General features: G+C 40.5%; 1 protein-coding gene across 1 annotated transcript in view; it reads right to left on the bottom strand.

Moving 5' to 3' along the window:
- Positions 1 to 25,156, bottom strand: part of TRPC5 (transient receptor potential cation channel subfamily C member 5) — a 137,663-nt gene that overhangs the window by 85,767 nt on the left and 26,740 nt on the right. The window contains exon 2 of the mRNA XM_040999942.1: positions 14,303 to 14,824. Coding sequence (XP_040855876.1) covers positions 14,303 to 14,824 — 522 coding nt within the window. The remainder of the gene's footprint in view (positions 1 to 14,302; positions 14,825 to 25,156) is intronic.

Raw genomic sequence — 25,156 nt, 5'->3', positions numbered from 1 at the left:
AATTTATGACCATTTGGGAAAATTCAGTTGGTCAGGGCTATGGCAGATAATGGACACCATTCTGTAAATATCACCCTGTCCACGGTAATGGAGATTCCCTAGGGCACTTATACAGTTCTCCCTCTCCCTATTTCTTAGTCACTCTCAGTTCTATTCCTATTTACAAAATGAGATGTCAGCTCTGGTCTTACTAAGGCATATTTACTCACGTAGGCACTGGCATTTGTACCTCTGGCATACATAGGATTTTAGAATCTAGACCTGGGCTGACTTTAAGTATTTTGACTTGGACAGATTAATTATTTTCTCTAATACTCATTTTTTTAGTTAATTAAAATTTGCTTTATGATGAGATTCGAAAGGCTCAGTTTTCTTCTCTATTCTCACTAATTTCCCATATTTTGTTACAATAATATAGTTTTTTAAAAAATAAAGGTTTATTTATTTTACTTGAAAGAATTAGAGAGGAAGACAGAGAAATCTTCCATCTGCTGGTTCACTCTCCAAATGACCACCATGGCCAGAGCTGGGTTGGTCTGAAGCCTGGAGCCAATAGCTTCTTCCATGTCTTTCATATGGGTGCAGGATCCCAAGGACTTGAGCCATCTGCTGCTGCTTTCCCAGGTCATAAGCAGAGAGATGAATCAGAAGTGGAACAGCCAGGACATGGACTGGTGTTGATATGGGATGCCAGTCCTTGCAGGAGAGGATTAGCCTATACGCCAGCACACTGGCCCGTGAATGATTTTTCTTAGTCTGTGGTTGTTTATTCATTTTATTAACCATATATTTTAGTGATATTATTCTTTTTTTACCCCATTACCTTCATACATGGTTGAAACTTGATAATACTTACTAAATTAATGAGCTAAAAAATGAGTGAAATTTAACTATTGCCTGTTCCCTTCCTCCTTACCCTCCTTCATTTTGTTAGGCATTTATTTGTGTGTTTTGATGCTATAGCATTAACAAAGCCAGATGAGTTTCCTATTTTCATCACACCTCATTTTAGTCTATATGTATGTGAGGGGAGATGAAAAAGGTAAACACAAAGTATGAGCTAGTTATAGGTACTGTAACACAGAGCTTCAGTGTATAGGAAAAGGGGGACTGTTGTTAGGGTTGGGGGAGAAGAAATCTGAGGAGGTGATATTTAAGCTGAGACTAGAATGACAAGCAGTCTTTGCTGAGGAACAGGAATTCTAGGCAGAGACACAGCTTATACAAAGACCCTAGGTGCAAACCAACTGAAAATCCATTAGGCAAACTAAGGTACTGAGGTTGGTTGTTTTCATAGTTACTGTAACAGGAATAAGCAGATATTATATTTTGTTTCTTAATATTTCAGTACTTAACGCTTTCTCAACACCCATCTTTCCATCCATTCACCTTTGGCTCCCAGCTTACAATTTGAAAATGGGAGTTGTGGACTAGCTAACACAAGGATCAATAGAGTTAAGGCTGCATCAGGATGTTTCTTCCCATCAAACTCACAATGCTGCAGAACAAAATGAGTCAATGGCTACATAAAGTAATAAGAAACTACATTTGTCTTGGAGTGAACTATTAAGTATTTTTACATCTGTACATTTTTGTTTAGACTATATAATCTCTACCTTCATAACCAAAATACAATTTACAGTATTTCTATTTTTCCCAATTTATAAAGAGAGATGGAAGAAAAGATAGTGGGTAAGGACTGAGGAAGGTGGAGATGCAGGGAGGGTGAAAGAGAATTAAAAAATTTCATAACTAGAGGCATACTGAACAAGAGAAAGAATAAGAGTACTAGATGGAGAGAGAGGTTGACAGGGAAAACTAGGAGATGAGGAGTCAAAGGTTAGACAGGATTTGTGAATGTTTCTGCCATTCTCTTGAAGCTTTGGGCTGGGGTCCCATGGTAGGCTATTCTTTCCTTTAAAAATGTGATGGTGCTCATTAACACAGAGGGGTTTTTTGGTGGTTTTCTTCTGATACGCTGATATATATTCTACCATTAATATCAATTTCCTTTCTCTGATTTCTTTCCATATTTCTACCACTAGCTGCTGTGTCTCTAATCATATAACAGAAATCTTTTGATCTCTATTAATAAGGCAACTGTTATGCCTTTGGGATACACTGTCTCCTTTTTTTAGATGGAAAATTGTCTCCAACCAAAATTGTGCTTTCTACTCATCATGGTTGTGACCTTTAATGGCAGAGCAAAAATCTTGTCTGCTCATGGGATTCTGGCCCAAAACCTGAAGTGGTCTAATAGGGCTTAACATTAATTGGAGATAGTGTGTAACTGAGTGTGGCCCAAGTAGCTGGTGATTTGTTGTACTCCAGTCAACATAGAAAGGAGCTACAATCCTTTCAGCTAGAGGTGAATCCTGAGGCTTGCTGTGGCCCACTATGGGCAGAACTTCTGAAAAATGGCCAATCCTAGACTTGATGGTATCCTAAGAGTGAGATAGTACTACTTCCTAAGACTTTCCATCAGGGAAAACTTGAGTGAGACTGCAGGAAGCAAATCAGCCTAAGTTAGAGAATTGGTACCAAGAAATCCAATGTGGATGTGTGGCTCAAAAACAGTTGGCCAAAGGTATTTATCTATAATGGACTTTGGTGGGAAAACAACCATCAAAGGGAGATATGAAAAGCAAATTGATGAAATGAATTTAGCAGTTCATGTGGTACATGTACCAGAATGGAAAGACAGTTTTATCTACTTAGAATAAGAGAGCGATAAGACAGGCCCTCTGAAATTAATGTAGACCTGGCAGCCTTGGAAATTCTATGTTTCAGCTTTCTCCTTAAGATATCAGCAGATCTGTGAAACCTCAGGGCATTTGGATATGACTGTAGTAGGGAAAGAGAGGAGAAAGAGTGAAAAAAAATTGAATCAAACAAGTGAATAAGCAATATAAGACAGTTAAATTACTAAAATCTTGTGTCCTTAGCAAACTCATTTAAGGGGGGCTATGAAGTGGTAAATTACAAAAATGTGTCAACTATTGGGCTGTCCTTAGATTTTGAAAGAAGGAATATTGCCTTACAGAAATATATAGTTGAGGATTTACACAGCCCATAAGACAAATGAAAATAGTACAATCATGGTTTTAGACAATGTTGGAAGATTGGTAATAATTGGAAATGAGCAAGGAACTAATTTCATAACTGAAGTTGAAAGCTTGAAGAAAGAGTGTGGGATCTGTACTTACCACACTCACTGGCTGTAGGGCAATTGGGAACTGTAATGCATGGAATTCTAAAAACGCAGAAAGAATTTAGTAATGTGGGCCCGACATGATGGCCTAGAGGCTAAAGTCTTCGCCTTGCACATGCCAGGATCCCATATGGGTGCCAGTTCTAATCCTGGCAACCCCGCTTACCATCTGGTTCCCTGCTTGTGACCTGGGAAAGCAGTTGAGGATGGCTCAAAGCCTTGGGGATCTGCACCCGTGTGGGAGACCCAGAAGAGGCTCCTGGCTCCTGGTTTCAGATCGGCTCAGTTTTGGCCATTGTGGCCACCAAACTGGATGGAAGATCTTCCTCTCTGTCTCTCCTCCTCTGTGTATATCTGACTTTGCAATAAAAATAAGTATAATTATCTTAAAAATTTTAGTAATGCTTGATATAAATGGCAAGGTGACAAAGATACTGATAGAGAAGACTTCATTTCTAGATTCAACAGAGATGTTAGAGATGGACAAATTACACCTGCTCACTTTATTCTTAAAGCCCTTAGTCAGAGGAGGACCTTAAGAAATGCAGAGGAATGAGATTTTTCTACTTATTACTTGTTGAATTTTGTATTTCATACAGATTTAAGTTTGCAATTATAAAGAAACTTAAAAGTATGTTATTGTAAAAATTAAAAATAAGGAGGGGGTGGAAGGGGGAGGTGGTAGGGTGGGAAGCATCATTATGCTCTTAAAACTATATATATGACTTATATGAAATTTGTTTCTTTTATAAATAAAAACATTAAAAAGAAATTAGAGGGAAAAGTGGTACTATATTTTATAGGCATCTCGAAATGATTAGTTGCTATAGATATTCCTTTAATGTTATGGGCAACTCTAAATAGAACCTGTAGGCTGGATAAAGACTCCAGGATACTAATCTTTATATTTTCTTTTCTGTTATCAGATCTGCCTTGCTGATTCTCTAGTACAAACAAGAAGATCATATATAAATTTTGTGGGAGATTCAACATCATCATCAAAAGCTGTTGCAGTACTACACTGGCTTTTTTCTATACTTGATCACCATCCTCATTCCTCATCTAAACCAACGAGAGAACTACTGTTAACTGTCCCAAATCCATTGTAACCTTGAGTCCATTTTCTACAGTGTTTAATAATTCATCCATAGAGAAGAGCACTGGGCATGAAGGTTCCATCACTCTCTGAGCTGATTGATGAAATTATTGCTTGTGTAGTTAAGATCTTAAAAATTGCTAAGGAGATTATACGGTTGATCATGCAGCCATACCTACGTGTTGATACAGCACAAAATGTTAGTGCACAACAGGAACTGGCTGTTTCAGTTCCTTCTGGGAATGATTCCCTTCCAGATCTCTCTAAACTTGGAGACCTGGAACCGATACTGTCAGCAAAGGAAGGTGAAAACGTAATGTTTGATGATGATGATTCCATGGTAGACATAGAGGGCTTAAACGAAGCTATAATGTTTGTTATAAATGATGATTTAGAGAGAAGCTAGACTCAGCTTTCCCCCACCAGCATATGAGAGCTGATCATTCCCATTTCAAGTATTATTTTGATTGTTCTGTACAACAGTAATGAGTTTTTCCTACTTCTGTACACTTTCATTACTAATAGTTTATAGAAAAAGGCTTAATCAATTTCCAGTTAAATGATTGTTTCTGCTTTGTGTGTAAATGCTGGTTTCTCCTTTGGGTTTGTTCAAAAAGGTTTGATTTTAGGGTTAAGGGTTTTTTTCCCCCTGTACTTATTCTTCTGCTGGAATTTCTAATGCCAAAAGCAAACAATAGCAAAGAAGAGAACTATCTCACCAAGCAAAGGAGTAAAGAAATGAGAAGCGTTATCACATCTTGGGCCCATTTATACTATAATATAATAAGGAGAAAAGAGACTATCCCTCAGAATGATATAGTGAGTATGTTGACATTAATAGCAGAACTCTGGGATGTGGATATTATAGCAATTCCACTGTAGATTAGTGTGATCTTGTGAAGATCCTCAGTCTCTCATGAGAGAACGCAAATTACCATACAGATTCCAACCAGTCATCAAAATACATCGAGAGGTCTGTGAACCTACTACAGAGCTTACCCAAGAGAAAGATTGAACTAGTCTCTTAAACAACCAATGGTTTAGATGGTCCTTAACTGTGAAGCAGGCAGCTCCTTTAACCTCATAATATGCGGAACTGGCTAGCTTCTTGTTTACCTAAGTCATCTGGAAAGCTTATATTGCAATGGCACCTCAGGAATCAATGAGTTCTATTTCAGTGTCTGCTCTGGGTGTGTGATTTTGTAAATTTAAGCCTTGTTTAGATGTAAACCTCTCTACATAATGAATTGTTGTACTAAGTGTGTTTGCCACATGAACTATAACTAGAGGCAGTTCATACTGACTGGGAATGAATTTAAGGAATGAGAAAGTACTTAGAAATAAGGGCTTGTCAGGAAGGTGTTTTCAGGAGAGCAAGACAAACAAATAAACTGTCAAGAGTTATGCCACAATTTATGGTGAAAAGCCATGATACAGAGAAGGGAAGCTTATGACCCAAGCCCTGTTTTTGGTCTTATGAAAATTAGCTAAATTTAAGATGTTGATAGAAAAAAAAAACCGATTGACAATTGACATTTGCTGTGTGCCTGAAAGCTCAATTAGGGAGAGATAAATTACCTTATTGTATTAGCTAGATTCCCTTGCCAGTTCCTTATCTGAATCTTCTTGAGATCCCTGTTGAAGCCAGTTCTCACATGGCTTGGAAATGAGAGAGGCTTACCACTCTGTGACAAGCATAATGCCCTTAAAAACCTAAAGAAATGGGCATGGAGGTGGCAGTGAATCAGGTAGTACAAGGCTATCCCAATGCATGTCGGTACCTGCGCTTTGTTATGTGTGATATTTACTGCCTGGTTTTATATTACAATGTTTTACAATCCTTATTGGCTATCAGTTCAAATCATTTTTACCTTTTAAGAGATTTTAACTATTAAACTTTCATTCTTAAAGCAAAGAACTTGTGGTCATCTTAAATTCCCTGATTATGAACTTGGAAGATATCAAACTGCATAAACGAACTCACTCAACAGAAGGGAGCAGAGTACATGTGAAGACAGTGTTCTGTCAGAAGTCTGGAGTTCTACTTCTGGCTTTTCTAGATGATCTTGAACAAATCTCAGAACTCAGTCCTTTCTCACTTCTAAGATAAAGGTTATATATTTTTTCTGATTACTCTCAATAGTAATAGGGAATGAATGAAATAACACAGTTCTCACAGATAATAGGACAGATTATACAACATCAGAATTAACAAGAATATCTGAAAAATGTGTATATGAGAGTACCGTGAAAATTTATTGGATGTGTAAAGATTATCCAAGTTTTACACCTGGTTTTTTTTAGGATGTGAGAATTTCCTTATTGTACTTCATGTCAAAGTTACAGTTCTTTTGTTCAGAGCTTAATTTTTCACCAAATTAAATTCTTTTGGGGATGTTGATTTGAGTTCTACTAGGAATAATAATGAGAAAAAAATAATGAAAAAGCCTTTCAGGAAATAATGAATCATATTCCTCTTAAGGCTGAGATTTTATTCCTGAGGGGATTATATAACTGAAAATATTATTAACCCATCATGATCCAACTCAGTTTTTTTTTTTTTTACATCAAGCTGTGAACTGTGGTTTTCTGCTGAAAGCCTTGTCTTAATGGACTAGAGATATTTAGTGATTATTCTTGATTACTATTTTTTTCAGGGATCATACTCTACTCTATTTCTTTGTTTTTATATTTTTAAAAATTTTTTCTAGAATTCATATTTAAAACTTGTTTTTATTCTAGCTATATAACCCCCAGAAAGTTCACAAATCACCAATTATTCAACCAATATAAAATCCCTAACAAAAGAAGAAATAGGCATTGGCATTGTGGTGTAGTGGCTTACAACACTAGCATCCCCATAACAGAATGCCAGTTTGAGTCTTGGCTGCTCTGCTTCTGATCCAGTTCCCTGTTAATGTGCCTAGGAGGTTGGAGACTTGATATACTGGCTCTGATTTATTCTGGGTTATGGACACTGAAGACCTGTCATTGAAAATAGAATCCCATTATCTAGCTGGTTAGTAAGCATAGAATTGAGTGCAAAACAAGACAGTTTTTCTTTTTTAGCTTAGTTATCTCATTGCTATTTAGAAGTTTCTCTCTGAATAATTATGATCCTAGAAGATAATTCTTTATTCATTCTCTTACTGTTTTCTTCAGGATCAGATGACCATCTTGAAAAAATATTCTAAGAAATGTCTCCAACTTGTTTAGGGGCTCCAAACATGTATCCATCAAAATGGAAGTGGCCCCCAGTTAAGATGCTAATATGTTTTTCTTCTTGATGTGTTAGTATTATATAAACCATATGTCTTCAAGGAATTTGAGGATTTTTGACCAACACAGACAAGAGGAGTTAATGAAAAGATAAGTTAGATTTTGCTCATTTATTTGTGTTCATAGTAAAGGTTCATTTGCTACTTTAATCATGTCCTAATTGAGAAGAATTTTAACTTCAGAAATTGGTGATCAAGAGTATGTGTTGTGTAATATGATACAACAAATGATAAAGGGCTTTACCTTTTTATGTTTGTGGCCTTAAGCACTGTACATGTTTCACTTGATTAAAATATTAGATTGTACCCAAGACCACACAGAAGAGTCAGGCCTAGGTGCAGGCCAGGTGGAGGAGCCTGGAAAGTCTTTCCAAGCCAGGCTGCTGCACCTGTTATTTCCTGCCAGAGCTGAGGCTGGGGTCAGGCCTGGCCAGGCTGTTGCACACACTGGTACAAGAGCAAGGGCTACGTTATGCCACTGCACATGTTGTTCCACGTGAGAGTCAGGGGTGGGCTGCTTGAATCTCATGATTGCCTCAGTTTGACAGGATTCTCTATTTCGGGGAACAAAGCCTATTGACATGTGGTCCAGCCTGAGAGCACATGTTGCATGGTTGGGCCATCCCTGCTGCTGACTCCTATCCAAAGGTGAAGAACATACACAGATGTGCATGAAAATTAAGAAACCCTATTCTTCTGATCCAACCGAAGACCTCAAGTACTTTGCAAAAGGCTGGAAAGATGAGTAGTTGATCAACTCTTCAGGCCAACTTCTACAGCAAGTTCCCAAATCTCTGGATACTCTGTCTGAGGTGGTCACGGACAGCTAGCTAATAGGCCTTAGAATTTATACATAGATCAAGACATGCTTAAATAATAGGATGATGGGCCTATGACTTTATGAAGGATTATACTATTATAATAATATGGGGGAAATCAGTTGGGGGGAGACAATTTGGAATTTGGGGAGGGGTTAAGGGAAATTCCAGAGCCTATGGAATTGTATCATAAAATTAAATAGAAAAGAAAATTTATACAGAGAGAACAATGAAGAGCCTGTGCGGGGATAGATGGACTATGTTATTTCTTGTCCAATGAAGCCAACAACTTCTCAGAGCAGGCAAGGTGATGTAGGGGGCACAGCCTAGGGCACTGAATACAAGATCTCTGGATTGTGAGAAGAAGCCATTACATGAGTCAATGAAATGGGAAAACTAGGCAGCTAGGATCATGAGTTGAGAGTCACACCTCCCCACTCACCTATCAATCAAGTAATTCCCTCCCCCATGATGTTCTTCCCTCCACTGGGTCCTCAAGGCAGCATCATGTGACCGCTACTGTTCTCTGGGAAATGTGGAGTCTGGCAGCACAGAGCAGATTTAGGAGAGAAGATGGAAACACTTTTCTCATCCACCTTTTCTCTTCCGAACCCTCTCCATTCCTGTTCATAACCCACAGGTGTCTGTAATCTCTGCACTTTTAAAAAATTGAAATTTAATTTAAAAGGTTAAATTGTGAATATTTATTAAACATACTAATTGGTATGCTTCCTGAGACTCTGGGAATGCATTTCTTGTACTCTGCTGAATTGTTAGAATTTAAGTAGCCAATTGAATTGTTTCCTGTCCAAACACACTAAAGTTATAATTACAAAAACACCCTGAAACAATGACATTGCTTATGTATGCAAGAAGGTGAGAAATATTGAGCTTGAATCTGGACTTGTGGTTTGAACAGAGAGAAATTAGAGACTGTACTAATTTGAGACTCAACGGAACCACAGACTTTTTTTTTAAAGTTAATTCACAAATTTGGAAGGATTACAGAGTTTTTAATGGAAATTAAGTCAAAATTCAAGGATTTACGGAGTCTGATGACTACTAATCATATTTTCTATCCCTAAAGAGATGCCTTTAAGCTGTATCTTAATTTTTGAGCTTGCCCTCCTAATCAGTGTGGTTTAGTTTGCAAAGAAGCTAATTAAGCCAAATTTGATCTATGGCCTTTGGAAAGATAATATATCTTGGAAAAACTGGAGGAAAATATACAAACCCTACACCCTTGCTATGTTGCAGCATCCATTGGTTCATGTGAGAGCTGAGGCTGGGGGCGGGCATAATAGGGGCTAGTAGGGGCTTGTGGGGTTGCCATGGCTAGGCTACAGTATCCCCTGGTGGAAACAAAAACAGGCTGGGGATGCACTGGGTGGGTCTAGGCTGCAGTATCCGCCATTGTGTGTGAGGTGTGGGTCTCAGGCGGGTGGTCTGGGCTGGGCTAGGGTATAACACCTCCCAGTTTGCATGAGACCCAGGGCTGGGGGTGAGACTGACCAAATAACTACACCCACTGGTGCATGTATTAGCTGGTGAAGGGGGCAGACTGAGTATGATCCTGCACCATGTGATGCACACAAGAGCAAGACCTTAGGACCACTCATTTAGGGTTTCTTAGTGGGCTCTCCAACTAGGCTGCTGTACTCTATCCCCAACCTCATGTAAAAATCTGACTGCAGAGCACATGTTGCAAGTCTTTCAAACTCTTGATGACTCTCGTGTAAGAGTGGACATGTTGCACGACTAAGTCAGATTTTTGCAAGACTCAGTCAGACTCTTACTGACTCTTATGCAAGATTGGACAGTGTACCCAGATAAACACGAAAGCCAAGACAGCCAACACATCTAAGCCAACAGAGGACTCAAGTATCTCATCAAAAGTGGAAAGAAAGTTTGAACAACACTCCACGCCAGTCTCTAACAGGCATCTAGGTCTGTAGGCACACTGAAGTAGACAAGAACAGCCAACAGGCCTTGGAATTTCACAGCTCTGGTGAAATGAAGCTGACAATTTCTCAGAACAATCAAGACCACTCAAGTAATACCATTGGAACATTCTTCCCCACATCAGGCCTGAAATGACCATCTCTGTCCCTAGGCACTAATAGAGGTTGACAGCAAGGAGCACTTTCTTCTCCCTTCCCTGCCACCAAGGACACAGGAAGGAAAACTGAAACACTTATCTTACACCTTTCCCTGCTGAATCGGAGGTCCACATGGTTTCTGTAACCTTACATTTGTAATAAACATTAACAAATATATAAATCCCCCAAATCATTCTGCAACCTCTGACTGTGGTAATAAACACTGAATCATATTTCGGTTGATGTGGTTCCATGAAATTGTGACTATTTACAATGAACTTGAGAGTCACTATCTTTGTTACAAATCTGATGCTGGAGTTTGACATGCTCTGATTGAAACAGTTCAATCTGTGATATACTAGATTTCTATTGATTTGATTTAAAATGATCAGTGAATAAATAACGTAAGGCACAGAGGTGCTGATCTTGTCACTAACATAGTGCTTTTGGTATTGTTTCTGTATTACTGCTTAATATCCATAATTTTGAATACCTAAGGGGTGTTCATTTCCATTATGGAGTAATGTCATTTGGTCCGCAAAATATGAAACTTACAGTTATATGGACTCACAAATGAAAGAAAATGGAAATCCTGAAATTGTGCATTTTCAAAAATGCATCCTTTGGATGATAGCTTCTTAATGTAAATGTACTTATGCCTCTGAACTGTACACCTCAAAATAGCTAAGATGGACAATTTTATATATTACGTATTTGTGTTTTTTAACCACAAAAAGTATTCTTTCCACTTTAACGTACACAAAGAAAATTGACCTTGGAAATAATGTTGGAATAAGAAATATAACTCCTTGGCTCATTCAGGTTTGTATAATTATAGCTGAAAAATAGATGGTATGGACATTTGGTAGCATATTGTGTAAGTGTAGCAATAAATTAAAAAACAAGGAACACAGGACACAAAAGTTTCAGGACAGTAAAAAGACTTAAAGATAAAAAAAATGATACATTTTTTGAGAGCTGGAGGACAGTTAATGCAGAACCCAGGAGAGATTCTATAAGTCACGTGTTCAGTAGATACCTACCCCTCCATACAGTGTTCAGTAGAGAGTGAGATTTTATTCTCAGTGAGCAGTAATTTAAATTGGCAAATCAAGATTGTATGGATAGAAGGGGTCAGGTCACAAAATAGAAAGTGACTCATCAATATAAAATTAATGACACTATTTGAAGAAAAATGCTTTGTCACTTTTCAGGGAAAATAGGGTCCTGAAATTGTGAAGGGGTTCTTCTGTCTACTGGGTCCAAGGGTTGTCAACCTCAGTCGAATTCTGCCATATCTAGTTATCAAATTGTTAGACCATTCTGTTCCCATTATCTGTTGTGACTCTGGGGAGCAAAATGGTTTTTTTCCCCCCTTGTGATATTGTAGCCATTTATGTAAAGTGAAAAAGTGAAAAAATCATTAATGCAAATTCATAGTGCATATATCAAAGTGCAGGCAAATCAATTAGACCATAGAGCAGACTATTTAACAATAATATACTACACATGAATGGAGGGAGGTGAGGATATAAGAAGGCTTGGGCCTTTGCTGTATCGACTACCTGCAATTTAATACACAGAATATGACCACACATTATGATCACCTATGTGGAACAAGCAAAATGAAAAACAACATTGGCTACTATTTGCTGAAAGCCTATTGAATGCTCATTATTGTGCTATGCATAATCTTTTTAAATTTTATTTCATAGTTACTTTTTTAAAAGGGAAGTTAGTATTCCTGTTATTATCCCGATTTTTTCAAGAAAGAAAAGTAAGGTTAAGTAATCCCATGCTCAGTGAAATCACTTAATGAGAGCAAATGGTAAAGATATGATAAAGAGACTCAGTAGTGAGTCTGTCCACTTACTGCCTCCCCTAATTACCACTTCAATCTGCATGGTACTGATTAGTATTTTTTTTTCCTTTTTAAATACCTTTGAGGGTTGCCTCTATTACCCACTATGGCCTCACCTTAATGCTGTAATTTTCTTTTTGTCTGGGAGAAAGGAACTCAGTGAATACACCTGTGATATACTTTAGAGCCCATAAAAAGATGGCACTGCTGGTTTCCCTTCAACTGGCAAGCTCTTATTAGTTTCACCTGTTTGAGTCTGACTCCAAGCACCACATAAGAGAGATGGAAATGGAGATTAAAGCATTTCCTGTGCCATGCATTCAACAGTAGCTTTTCTTATTTATTTGCACATTAGCCCTGTGAAGTGGAGAGAGTATAGCCATCTCCATTTCATAAATGAGCAAACCATCACCTTGACGATTTGAATGACTTTGCTCAGGTCCTAGAGCTAATGGGTTGGAATTCTATCCTCAGTTGCTTTGGTTTCACAGCCGTAGCTCTTTATATTGGCACTGTACTGCCTCACTAAGGAGCGAAGTTAGGCTTTCTAGGGGGCTCCCACAAATTGTTTGGAAGTAGATGCCATAGAGCAGCATTGGTAGATGGTAAATCCTGCCAAGCTAGAAAGCAGAGGCTCTCTTGTGATCTGCTTGAACTGCCTACTCTCAAAGAGGTGGCCCCTAGTAGTTTGAAGGTCACACCACAGCAATTGTTGCTTTAGTTTTCTACAGAATGACAAACCTTAACTATGACTCCATCTTTCTTAGGCTTACCTTGCTAAGGTCTTCTAAGGATTCGGTTGCATTAGCAATGATCAGCATCCAGACCAAGTCATCCATGATCCCTGTCCCCGTACCCCATGCTCACAATACATATGGTAGAATCCTTTGCCATGTATTCTCAGAGAACACTGTTTCTTTAGGGTTCCTATCTTAGTTTATAACCACATGTTCATTAAAACCATCGTGTACATAATAACCTGCCTGTTTTCTATATTCCAAGCACCTAGAACAGTGCTCAAAATTATTTGTTATAGTACCACTAGTTAAGCTGCTGCCTGCAATACCTGTATACCATATGGGCCCCCATTCAATCCTTCGCTGCTTGCTCCATTTCTGATCTGTCTTCCTGCTAATGCATCTCGGAAAATAGCAGAAAAAGGATCCCTGAACCCACATAGGTGATCTGGATAGAGTGCCAGCCAGGGCCCTGCCCTGGCCATTCCAGCCATCTGGGGAGTAAAGCAACAGATGAAAGATTCTCTCTCTCTCTCCTCTGTAAGTGCCTTTCAAATAAATAAGTAGATATTTTCAAAATGCTATTGTATTACTTTGCATGTATATGGGTCCTTTACTAGAAGTTCTTCAGAAGCTTGTGATTTAAAAATAATAATAATTTACTAGAGAGAAGGAGAGTGAGGGAGAGAGAATAAAAATCTATCCACTGGTTCATTCCCCAAATGGCAACAGTGACCAGAGCTAGGTCTGTCTCAAGCTGGGAACCAGGAACTTTTTCTGGGTCTCTCACATGGTTGCGGGGTACCCAAGCACTTGGGTCATCCTCCTCTGCTTCCCCAGACACATTAGCAGAGAGCTGTATTGTAAGTGAAGCAGTAGGAGTCAAACCTGTGCCCATATGGGATGCCAGCGTTTCAAGTGGCTTAACCCTGTAAGTCACAATGCCAGTACCAAGTATTGTTTTTAAGCATTTGTTTAATGAATGTTTTCCCAGGGAAAACATCACATGGTTATGTATCTAGCTATGATGAATTCTATGGAGGCAATCTGTGCCTTGAACAAATGACCTGAACTGTTGAGAGGACTGTGGAGCCATCTGTTAGAGGTCTGAGCTATACAGAACTGCTATCTCTTGCTCTGTGGCTCCAGACTACTTGGCAGATCTGAAGCAAACCAAGACAGCAGAGGTGAGCTCAGCTTACCTCTTTCTGGTGGTACTTGATTGCCACCTTCAGCTTAGCCAGATCATGGTACTTCTGAGGATCAAGTTCTTCACTGTGGTCATCTCTGTGGTTGAGGATGATTTCCAGCTCCCGGGAGCTCCGGGCTTGATCCAGCAAGTCTTTGGCAAAGAGCTTGCACTGCTGGGAGAGCTCCTCATACTCAGCCTTGAACTCATTCTCCACTTTGCTGAGCTCCTTGAGCTCCCAGCCCAGTCGGAAGGCCGTTAGGATGGGGTCCTCACTTGATAAGGCAATGAGGGAGGGGCTTGCTAATGCCTTGTAGATGTTCAGTCGGGAACGAGAATGGCGCAGGCTATCTACTTCTGAGCTGGATACACACTCGACACAGTTGCAGCGGATTTGGTGCGGCCGTGGGATTGTGACCCGTTTCTGGACAAGCAACTTGATGATTTCATAGTTGTTGGTGTGGGCAGCCAGCATAATTGGAGTGATGTCTGGTGTGAACTCAGAGAACTGGGTATCCATCATCAGAGTGGGCACCTAGATGCAGAAATGAGAACCACGGAAAGGCAAGATTAAAGTTTCCAGAGAGAAGGAGCATAGAGTCCATCAAATATGGGCAGATCAGGAATTCTTTTGTTACTCTTTACCTTTAAGACTGATTGTGGGAAATGCTTACTATGTGCCCTGTAAAGTTCTAAATGCTTTGCATCTAGTTGCACTCATTTAATCTCCATGATAAACCTTTGAGGTAAATATAAAGAAGTGGGGACACAGAGAGGTTGAAGAACACACCTATGATGATAGAGTGCTCAGTAGCAGAGCCAACACGCCCATCCAATCAAAAGCCTGCTCCTAAATCCTGAAAACACAACATGCCCAATTTTGTCTGAGTCACAATGAAGGATGAAGAGCAATAAAGGAGATGGTTTTGGATCTTCTGGAACTTAGTTGGGTAGATCAGATGTACACACACTGGTTAGCAGTTTATAGTAATATATGCTCAGTTTCAAATTAGCCACAGAGATCATACAAATATTTTTTGAAAAGGCAAATGATAACTTGTAGTCTTAAAGACTGCCACTAAATCAAGGCATGGAGGCAGAACACTCACTTAAATTAAATCAATATGGGACTCCAGGGAACCAAAGATCAAGGCTAGATAGTGCTCATTCTACTCCCTGGAGATTCTAGGAAGATGAAGAGAATTTTTAATTGTCAGGAAGAAGTTCTCTGTGCATGAGGATGTCTAGGCTTGCAGAGGGGATAACAGTTGCAAAAGAACCCTCAAGAAAACTGCAGAGTGCCTCAAGAACTTGGCCGGGCACTAGCCCCACAATTCCTGTATCCTCATGAAGTATTGTTTAATGTGAACAGCAGTTATAAGCAAAATGTGTGGAGTTCCTGAGGTATTCATGATCACTGCTGGGGGAGTGTGTGTAAAGAACCTGATCAATGAATTGAAAATATCCGTAACTTAAAGAAATGTTTTAGATATATTTATATATATTTTATTTTCAATTTTTGAATTATGTGTTACAATTTCGTATAGACTTGGATTTCCCCCCAAACTCCCACCCCTGACAGATTTTCCCCATTTTACTATAGTGATATAATCTTTCATAAGCAATTACAATTTACAATCTTATTTAAGTGTACCCCAACATTGGTGGTACAGAAAAAGTCAGTCCAGTAACTTTAAAATATGTTTCTGGGACTTGGCTCTCGGTTCACTCAGTTCAGCAAGAAAACCTGTAGCTCAGGAGTATCACAGAAAAGCCTGTTTACCACCCACCACCTCTCTCTTCCCCCAACTCCAAAGAGCTCAGTTTAGTGGGAAGCCAATGATGTACATGATTATAACACCGTATTGACAAAGAGTGGAAACATGTCTATTGTACAGAAAGCATAAAAGGAATAGATTTTCGGAGGGTGGGGTGGAGGTTCAATAAATGGCCCATCTGCCAATATGCATATCTGCCCCCAGAACTGCCATAGTGCAGGAATTAACACATTTGGGATCATGCTCTGTTTCCCCCAAAACCTACATACAAGTGGGCATTACTGGAAGACCAATTCTTCAACACTCATCATTCTGTTAGCATGGATTCATTTTGCTCTATTACACAAGACATGGCTAGCATAGTCAGAGAAGTCTTTCTTCACAGTCTGTCGCCCCAATCAGCTTTTGCACAAGTTGGTGATTGCAATTGTTAGGTCAGTTTTGTTTCCAGCCCTGTCTTCCACACGAACCAATCCAACTAACAGTGTGCATGTAGGCCGATTTGAGCAATGGACTGTGCCTGGCCCTGTATTGGCATGCACACACAAGAATTAGGTCTGGGATCACCTCAGACATAGTTTCTTTGGGGATCCTTCCAACTGAACTGCTGGACCCAGAACCCCAACCATGAAGAGAAGTGCAGGTTCCACAGCCTGACCGTGGAGTGCATGTGTCAAAGCTGAGCCTACTCAGAGGCCCAGACAGAGCAGTGGACAGCATATTCAGGTGCACATGGAGGATATGGCAGTCTATTGGAACATGCAAAGGACACCTGGTACTGCAATAGGATGGGAGGACGGAACAAATCTGTATCTACCCCAGCCAAGTGTTGGCAGTGAAAATCTAGGCAAATGGAGACTAAGATGAATTATGTCAGTCAGTGGATTCTGGAGAGATTACATTGTGCTTGGAATAGCGAGATTGGCAGCAATTCAGAACTGTTGAACTATCAAAACCACTTGAGTAGGAGCCTCGGAGTACGCCCCACATCCGGGACCTGGGATGGGTGGGTGGCTGGACAGGGCTTCTCGCTTTATCTCTCCCCTTACCCCATTTATAGGGGAAAAATGGTGATATTAGTGTGGAAACAATGGTCTTACCCTCTTTCCTATAGCCCTTGACCCTTTGTGCCCTAATCAACCATGTAAAGATTATCAAAATAAAATAATTTAAAAAAAAGAAGTCTTTCTGGAAGGGGTGGGATCAGTGTTCAAAGAACAGACAGTATTTCAGAAGCTTGGGAAATACTGAGCTTGCTACACTTAAGGAAGAAACAAACAAAAAACCCCACAAAACTATCAGTTCCAGATCATAAATAATTGAGATTCTCATCCAGGAGACAAGTACTGTTTAAATCAATAGTTTCTTTTGCGTTCAAAACTTTTTTCTCTAAAAGGCCCTCACAACCCACAGTCACTGGCAAACTGACAAGAGGATGAGTTACTGTTTTTCATCATCTCTGCTTCCCTCCCACCTGGCAGGAGGGATTCCCAAACAGCGAAGTGGCCAGAAAACATAAGTGGGAGAAAGGTGGAGGAGGAAGAGTTTGTAAGACACCTGTTGCCTTCCTTAAGTGGGTGTTTCAGCTGCAGACAGTTGAAAGCTGAGTGCATAAGGAAACACTGTTAAACACGTAGAGGGAGCAGCTCCATACAAGATACCAGGAAGTGAGCAACTTGGCTCATAAAGTGAGTTGGACACAAGAAAGCATCATCTTGGAGATGAACATACGCCTGCTGGCTGGGGAAGAAGTGGGTCTGAGTGGGCCTGGAAATGCAGAGGAACACAATCGGCACAAAGCCTAGAGCTGCGAAAGATGGTAAGCAAACAATTTATCATGGTCTACCCGGGAAGAGGAAAGCTTAGCTCTGGGGAAGCTGGCCTTTCTCTGGGCAGTAGCAGGCCTCAATCTCCCAGCACCTGAATGAGCGGGCAGAGGGGATAGCTGGTAATACAACATCTCCCCTGACTATGTTAGAGATGCTGTCCGCTGCCATCTACCTCCTACCAGGCTGTTCTTCCTGTTCTCCCCTCACACTAGCCTTTCCCCCTGCTCTTTCCTCGGTTTTTGTTATCTTAAGATTTCTTTTTATTTGAAAAACAGATTTACAGAGAAAACAAGAGACAGAGGAAGAGAGATGTGAACCTGATGTTTCTCTCCCCAAGCAGCCACAATAGCCAGAGCTGAGCTGATCCAAAGCTTATTCTAGGAGCTTCTTCCAGGTCTCCCACGTGGGTGTAGGGCCTCAAGGACTTGGGTCACCCTCTCCTGACTTCTCAAGCCATAAATCAGGGGGCTGGATCGGAACTGGAGCAGCCAGGATGGGAACTGGCACCCATATGGGATGCCAACGCCACCACTGGAGGAGTAGCTTTGTTGAGTTACTGTACTGGCCGGCTACTTTTGTTTTGTTTTTCACAATGAGGAACTTTTTCTCCTCTTTTATTTGGCTCTATGGGTATTAGACACAAGAAAGGAAATCTTTTCAAAAGAAAACTGGGCTGCTGGAACTGACCATATCCTCTCACTCAGACTGCCCTTACTCCTCATTTTCATTCACAGGCTGCCACAACCCATCTCACTCTTCGCTTCCTGGGTGTGTATCCTTGTGGGGGTATCCTGTGGGGATGGACTCAAGAATGGCAAGGGCCGTTGTCTCTAGCTTCTGTAGTATCACCCTCACCCAACTTTGAGGCCATCCTTTGCTGCCCAAAGGGGAGAAAATTGAATTTGAAATATTAAAACAGGAGGATAATTTTAAAGCGACATCCATGAGAGGAATTCAAAAGTTCATGGAACCTATGGAATTGTACCTTAAAGCTAAAAATAAAATAGAAGGGAAAATAAATAAATAAATAAAGCTTAGCTTAATATAAAATTAAAAATGGAAAAGTGAAATTATAAAAACGATTTCAAATTTTTAAAAAGTTCATGGAAAATGAAATTAAAAGATAAGCTTATTTTGATGCAAACTTTTTGAAATACATGTTTCTTTTTCATAATACATGCTTTCTGTGAATGTGCTAAAGATTGTTTTTGTTGTGAGGACTACGTTACACCCGAGATAGTCACTGTTTTGTTCTCTCATTATTTCACATATGTAGTTCTTGCTTCCTCCATAAGCTTGTGACATCTTTGAAGGGACCAGTCTGCTCATTTCCCCCTGTAGCATTGAATACGGTACTGGACACAGAGCAGGCATCCAGAAATAAGAAATTATTTTTCTTTTTCTCAAATTAAGAAATTGATTCTCTTGGGCCTGGTGCAATGGCACAATTGGCTAACCATCCCCTTGAAAGCACCAGGATCCCATACAGGCTCTGGTTCATGTCCTGGTTGATCTACTTCCCCTACAGCTCCCTGGTTGTTGTGACCTGGGAAAGTAGTAGAGGATGGCCCAAAGCCATGGGACCCTGCACCTGCATGAGAGACCCAGGAGAAGCACTTGGCTCCTGACTGGCTCAGCCCCAGCTGTTGTGTCCATTTGGGATCAGCAGATGTAAGATCTTTCTCTCTGTCTTTCCTTCTCTCTATAAATCTGCCTTTCCAATAAAAGTAAATAAATCTAAAAAAAAAAAAAATTCATTCTCAATTACGAATCAAACTACTACATTTGGGCTTTTTCCTTGGACTTTCCTTTCCATATTTGGCTGAGAAAGGTAAGCAGCCCACAGCACTAAAGGGAGGCTAGCAAGCTAGCTGTGTATTGAAATCTCTCAGGTCTTAAAAACTTGGGACAGTTCTTGTATCCCATATTCTTTTTTTTTTTTTGCTTCAAAATGGAAACCATATATTTCTACTCCTGATCCCTCTTTTTTTTCCCCTCCCATCATTATCTTTCTGTGTTTCACTTTGTAAACTCTGCAGGGACCATGTCCTACCAACAGGACAGCCACAATAACAAAAAAAGGCCCGCAATGAAGAGTCAGAAGTTCCTTATAATTATCTATACCTTATGACATAGTCGACAACAGGGGGCAAACAGGTAACAGAAATGAGAGCTGGATGTGGGTGTAGTTTCAGTAAGTGGATGGAACAGGAACAGGTGATCTGTTCAGCTCCTTTAAAGGGAAACAGCTGCTTTTTAAATCCTACACGTTGAGAAGCACAAATGAGGGCCCGATCATTTTGTGAGAAGTCACATACATGTATCTGGGGACATAATCACTTTTACATGCTGACTCAAAACATCGTTAAAGACAGTGTGCAGGCCAAACAAAATATATATGAGACCAGCTTGGCTTGAGTAAGTCAGCTTGTAGTTTCTGTGCTCGCACGTAAACTGTGAGAACAAGGAGGGATGGAATACGAAGTTAAAATATTCAAGTAGGGGCTCCTATACTATCTTAAGAAATTTCAATATTATCTGTTGACTAGGAGGAAACACTTGAAACATTTGATCACAACTGGACTGAATATTTTTTTAGTTTTGTTTTATTTTGATTGGAAAGTCAGATATACAGAGAGGAGGAGAGACAGAGGAACATCTTCTGTCCAATGGCTCACTCCCTAAGTGGTTGCAATGGCCACAGAGAGCCAATCCAAAGCCAGGAGCCAGGAGCCCCTTTCAGGTCTCCCACATCGGTGAAGGGTCCCAAGGCTTTGGGCCATCCTTGACTGCTTTCCCAGGCCACAGGCAGGGAGCTGGATGGGAAGTGAGGCTGCCAGGACATGAACTGGTGCCCATATTGGGATCCCAGCGTGTCCAAGGCAAAGACTTTAGCCACTAGGCTATTGTGCCAGGCCCGGAATTGAATATTTTTAAGAAGACTTATTTATGTATTTGAAAAAGTTTGGTTTGGGGCATGATGAGTTTGAAGTCCCTACTGGAACAGCAGCAGAAAACTATAATTCCAGCATGATTTTCTTTTTTTAAATTTTATATCATTTTTATGACAGTTTCATAGGCTCTGGGATTCCCCCAGCCACTTCCCAAACCCTCCCCCCACACTGAATTCCTTCATATTGTTACAGTAGTTCAGATCATATCCAGTCATGATTCCTTCATTGCAGGTATGGACCACAGCATGATTTTCTTAAAAAGATATGTTTATGTGAAAGAGCAAAATAAATCTTTAAAAAAAAAAAAAAAAAAAAAAAGAAGCTCTTGGCTCCTGGCTTTGGACTGGCCCGGCTGTTGTTACTGTGGCCCTTAAGGCAGTGAAGCAGCGGATGGATGATTTCTCCCTCTTTCTGTCTTGCCTTCTCTGTCACTCTGCCTTTCAAAAAAATTAAATCTTTTGAAAGGAAAAAATAAAATGAACTGGAACTCTGATTTGGGGTGCCAATGTTGCAGCCTGAAGCTTAGCATGCTGCACCACAATGCAGCTCCTTCCAGCAGGAATTTTTAATGACAGGTCAAGGGTTGAAAGTATAATCTGAAAGTCTTTAGCCGGTAATAATACAGCATTCCCTGAACTGTGATTTCACTTTCCAAGATTTCATGGTCATCTGAAAGTATTAAATGAATAGTTCCAGAAATGAACAACCCATGGGCTTTAGATAACTTTTTTTTTTAAAGATTTATTTTTATTTTTATTGGAAAGGCGGATATACAGAGAGGAGAGACAGAGAGGAAGATCTTCCGTCCGATGATTCACTCCCCAAGTGAGCGCATTGGCCAATGCTATGCCAGTCCAAAGCCAGGAGCCTCTTCTGGGTCTCCCACACGGGTGCAGGGTCCCAAAGCTTTGGGCCATCCTCGACTGCTTTCCCAGGCCACAGGCAGGGAGCTGGATGGGAAGCGGGGCTGCCGGGATTAGAACCGGCGCCCATATGGGATCCCGGGCATGCAAGGCGAGTATCTTAACCACTGCGCCACCGCGCCGGGCCCAGATAACTTTCTTTTACAGCACATTGTTGAACTTGTTCCATTTTATTATTAATAATCTCTTACTATTAATACTTTGTAAGCAGTATCACAGAAATGCATGTACAGGGAAAAATATGTGATACTGAGTTGGGTGTTATCCATGGTGTCAGGTACTGGGTGTCTTGGAAGCTATGGTCCACAGATGAGGGTGGGACTACTGTAGTTGAAACTGGGAGATTGGCTGCAATATGCGTCTGCCAGCCCTAGCTCTCCCCTGTCTGTGACCACAGATCTGCCTCAGCTACGGTGATCTGCCCCAACTTTGGAAAGCCATGAAGGCTTGAAGCAGGGAGGATTCCAATGGTGGCTCTCAGCCCCCTCCTTTCTAAATCCCAATTGCCAGGACTTTGCATAGGGGCACACTCCTTGTTCTCTTTGTTTCTTGGTTGCAGCTTTGTCTCCAGCTGTGTCACAATTTGGGGACCCAAAACTTCTTACTGAATGCCTTGTTTGAGTTACTGGCTTAATGGGCCAGGCCTCATTTAAGAAATGTGGCTATGTAGGGAAGGAGGGGAAGCTGCAGCTCTGGTATACTTTGATTCGACCAGAATGAGGCTCCAGTGAGGAGGGCAGAGGTTGCAGATGAGGGAAAGAAAGGGTTTGGGCTGAATGGAGGCACCTGAGGAGGAGTAAATGGCATAGTTGGTTATGGTGGAGGATGGACCTCTTTTTGGTCTGCAAGACCAATGCTTTTATCTTCAGAACCTGAAGGGCAAGGTGAGCTGCATGCAGCTGTGGGTAAGTTTGCTGTTGCATACAGGAAGACATGAAGTAATTCCCATTTGAAACTCCTGTCTGTTTTCTCTTTGAAATAAGAGGTGAGATCCCATAGGTGAGCGAGGTAGATGTTGATGGGGTGTTTTTATTAGGGTTGAATAGACACAATACTTGCTAAGGAGAAAGACAAAGGGCAGCCTGGCAGGCCTGAAGTCTCAGGTCCAGAAGGGCCTATAATTCTGGGGTAGCAGTGACACACAGAAGCATGTAGCTTCTCCCCCCTCTCTAACAGTTTTGACAGTCCCAAGACCAAGATTGAGGATGCAAGTGATGGGATTGTCCCTGGGTTGAGGTTTTAGCGGAGTGGGAAAAAGCTGAAGAGGAAATAGTCCAGATGGCCAAGCATGAGTCTGAGATCCCAGAGGTGAGAGTTGAAAGCCTATCAAGAGACCTGTGGTCTCTCTGAAGCCTATGGGCAGATGAAGTCCGAGGAGACAAAATAAGAAGATGGGAAAGTGTGGCCCCAGACTGGGGGCAGGGAGCTGCTGGACATGATGTCCATGGTGGAACAGTGCTGCTGATGACCAGCCCTGAGTAGAGCAGGGAGACAGCTGAAGCCGAGCGCACATGAAGATCAGTGAAGGTGGAGAGGCCAAGAGCTGACAGGCCAGGAGGCCAGTCACTTTGTCTCTGAGGAAACAGAAGTCATTCAGGATGAAGATCTGTCTTGGGCTGGCAAGATCTGAACTGTGATCTAGGGGCCAGGATAATCAGTGCTGCAATTGAAATAATGACTGGATTAGTACATGCTCAGGAGCTGGAGAAGCCGGAGAAGCCGGAGAAGCCGGAGAGTCAAGGAAGTATGCCCTGATACTGGAGTCTACAAGGACCTAGTGTATCATCCTAACAAGAACTGTTAGAAGAATACGCCAGTTAAAAGTATGTCTTAACATAGTAGCACTTTTCTGTTCACTATGTCCTGGACAAAACTGTGATGTATGAAGTGCTTTAAGAGTGATTTTTTTTTTCTAAATCTGCTTTGTGTACTTTTTAATATTCTCTCTATCTTAATACAAGTTAACCTTAACCAGCGTTACCTCCTATGATCTGTTCTAATATTTTAGACTACTTCTGTCTACATTAGGTTCACTAAATTTCATCAGTTTCTCCTTTTGGTCCTTGAATTTTTAGATCTTTCTAGGTGCTTAATCAGTTAAGTTCTGGAAAAAAAAATCACCAAATTTTTAACTGTTGTGATAACTGTATGTGGAGATGCCCCTGGCAGGTTTGTTTGCATTTGAACTGATTGTTGTTGGCTAGAGGCTGAGAATTTCAAAGAGGAAGATGTTGGTGAGGACTTTATTTTTCTGAAGGTTTTTCCTGGGCTTCATAGTTCATTCCTATTCTACTTTCCTATTCTACTTTCAGATAATGGGGATACAACTACTAGCCGTTGCTGCAGATATGAGCATTCTATTAGCAGGTGTCAAAAAAACAAAACAAAACAAAAAAGCAAACAAATAAAAAACCAAAAAGCAAAACCCTGAGATTCTGTCTAGTATAGTCTGAGGACTATTCATGCCTTTGATTGTCTTTGAATTGCTTAACAATTCTCTAAGTTGTAATGCAAATATTTCTTGTCAGTTGCCTGATATCAGATTGCATGGTGATGACTACTTTGCATCCATTTATAAATTTGTTCTGGCACTCCTGATAGTATATATAAGAGGAGAACAAATTTCTTTTTTAAAAGGCCAGAAGTAGTGTAGACTTTGTGAACCATACAACTCCACCACTGTAGCATGAAAATAGCCATAGGCAATTAAGTGAATGAATGGACATAGCTTTGCTACAATACAATTTTATTTGCACAAATAGGTGATAGGCTTGATTTGCCATGTGAGTCATAATTTGCAGACCTGTGGCCTACTGGCTCCCTAATTAGTAGACTAAATCTTGGATAGCATTTATTTTAAATCACGATCCTCATCCAAATTTAATCTTTTAAAATGACACTTTACCAGCCATTTTTTAACTCAGAGTGAGGTCAGGTGATGAATTCAATTTTATTCTCATTAAGTTTTCCTTCTTTCTGAACTCGAAAATCACAGTAATCTTGAACTTCCTGATAAAATCATCTTTTACAGAAGCAAAAAAGAAAGGGGTGGTGGTGGTGAGGAGGAGTGACAAGAAAATCAACAGGCTAAGAAATGAGATTTGGTTGGTTCATATCTCTGGTAACTGTGCTTTTAAAGAAATCTGGCACATCAACCAACCTGACTGAGTTACAAAATTTGCAATGAGTGGGGCTGAGAACATGGCCACAAAAATGATTTTACCTGCCTCCCGCTCCTTGCCACCTCACCACAGGTGCTTGACATTCAGGCCCTTAAGAATTTGCTCTTGAATTTTAAATAAGGACTCATTATTGAAAAACTAGCATAATATTAGAGGACTAGACTGATGATCATAGCACAGAGAGTTCATCACAAAAAACAC

This window comes from Ochotona curzoniae, unplaced genomic scaffold, assembly GCF_017591425.1.
Source record: "Ochotona curzoniae isolate NIBS_2020 unplaced genomic scaffold, NIBS_Ocur_1.0 scaffold_1852, whole genome shotgun sequence".
NCBI lineage: Eukaryota > Metazoa > Chordata > Mammalia > Lagomorpha > Ochotonidae > Ochotona > Ochotona curzoniae.
This window is presented reverse-complemented; position numbering and strand designations above follow the sequence as displayed.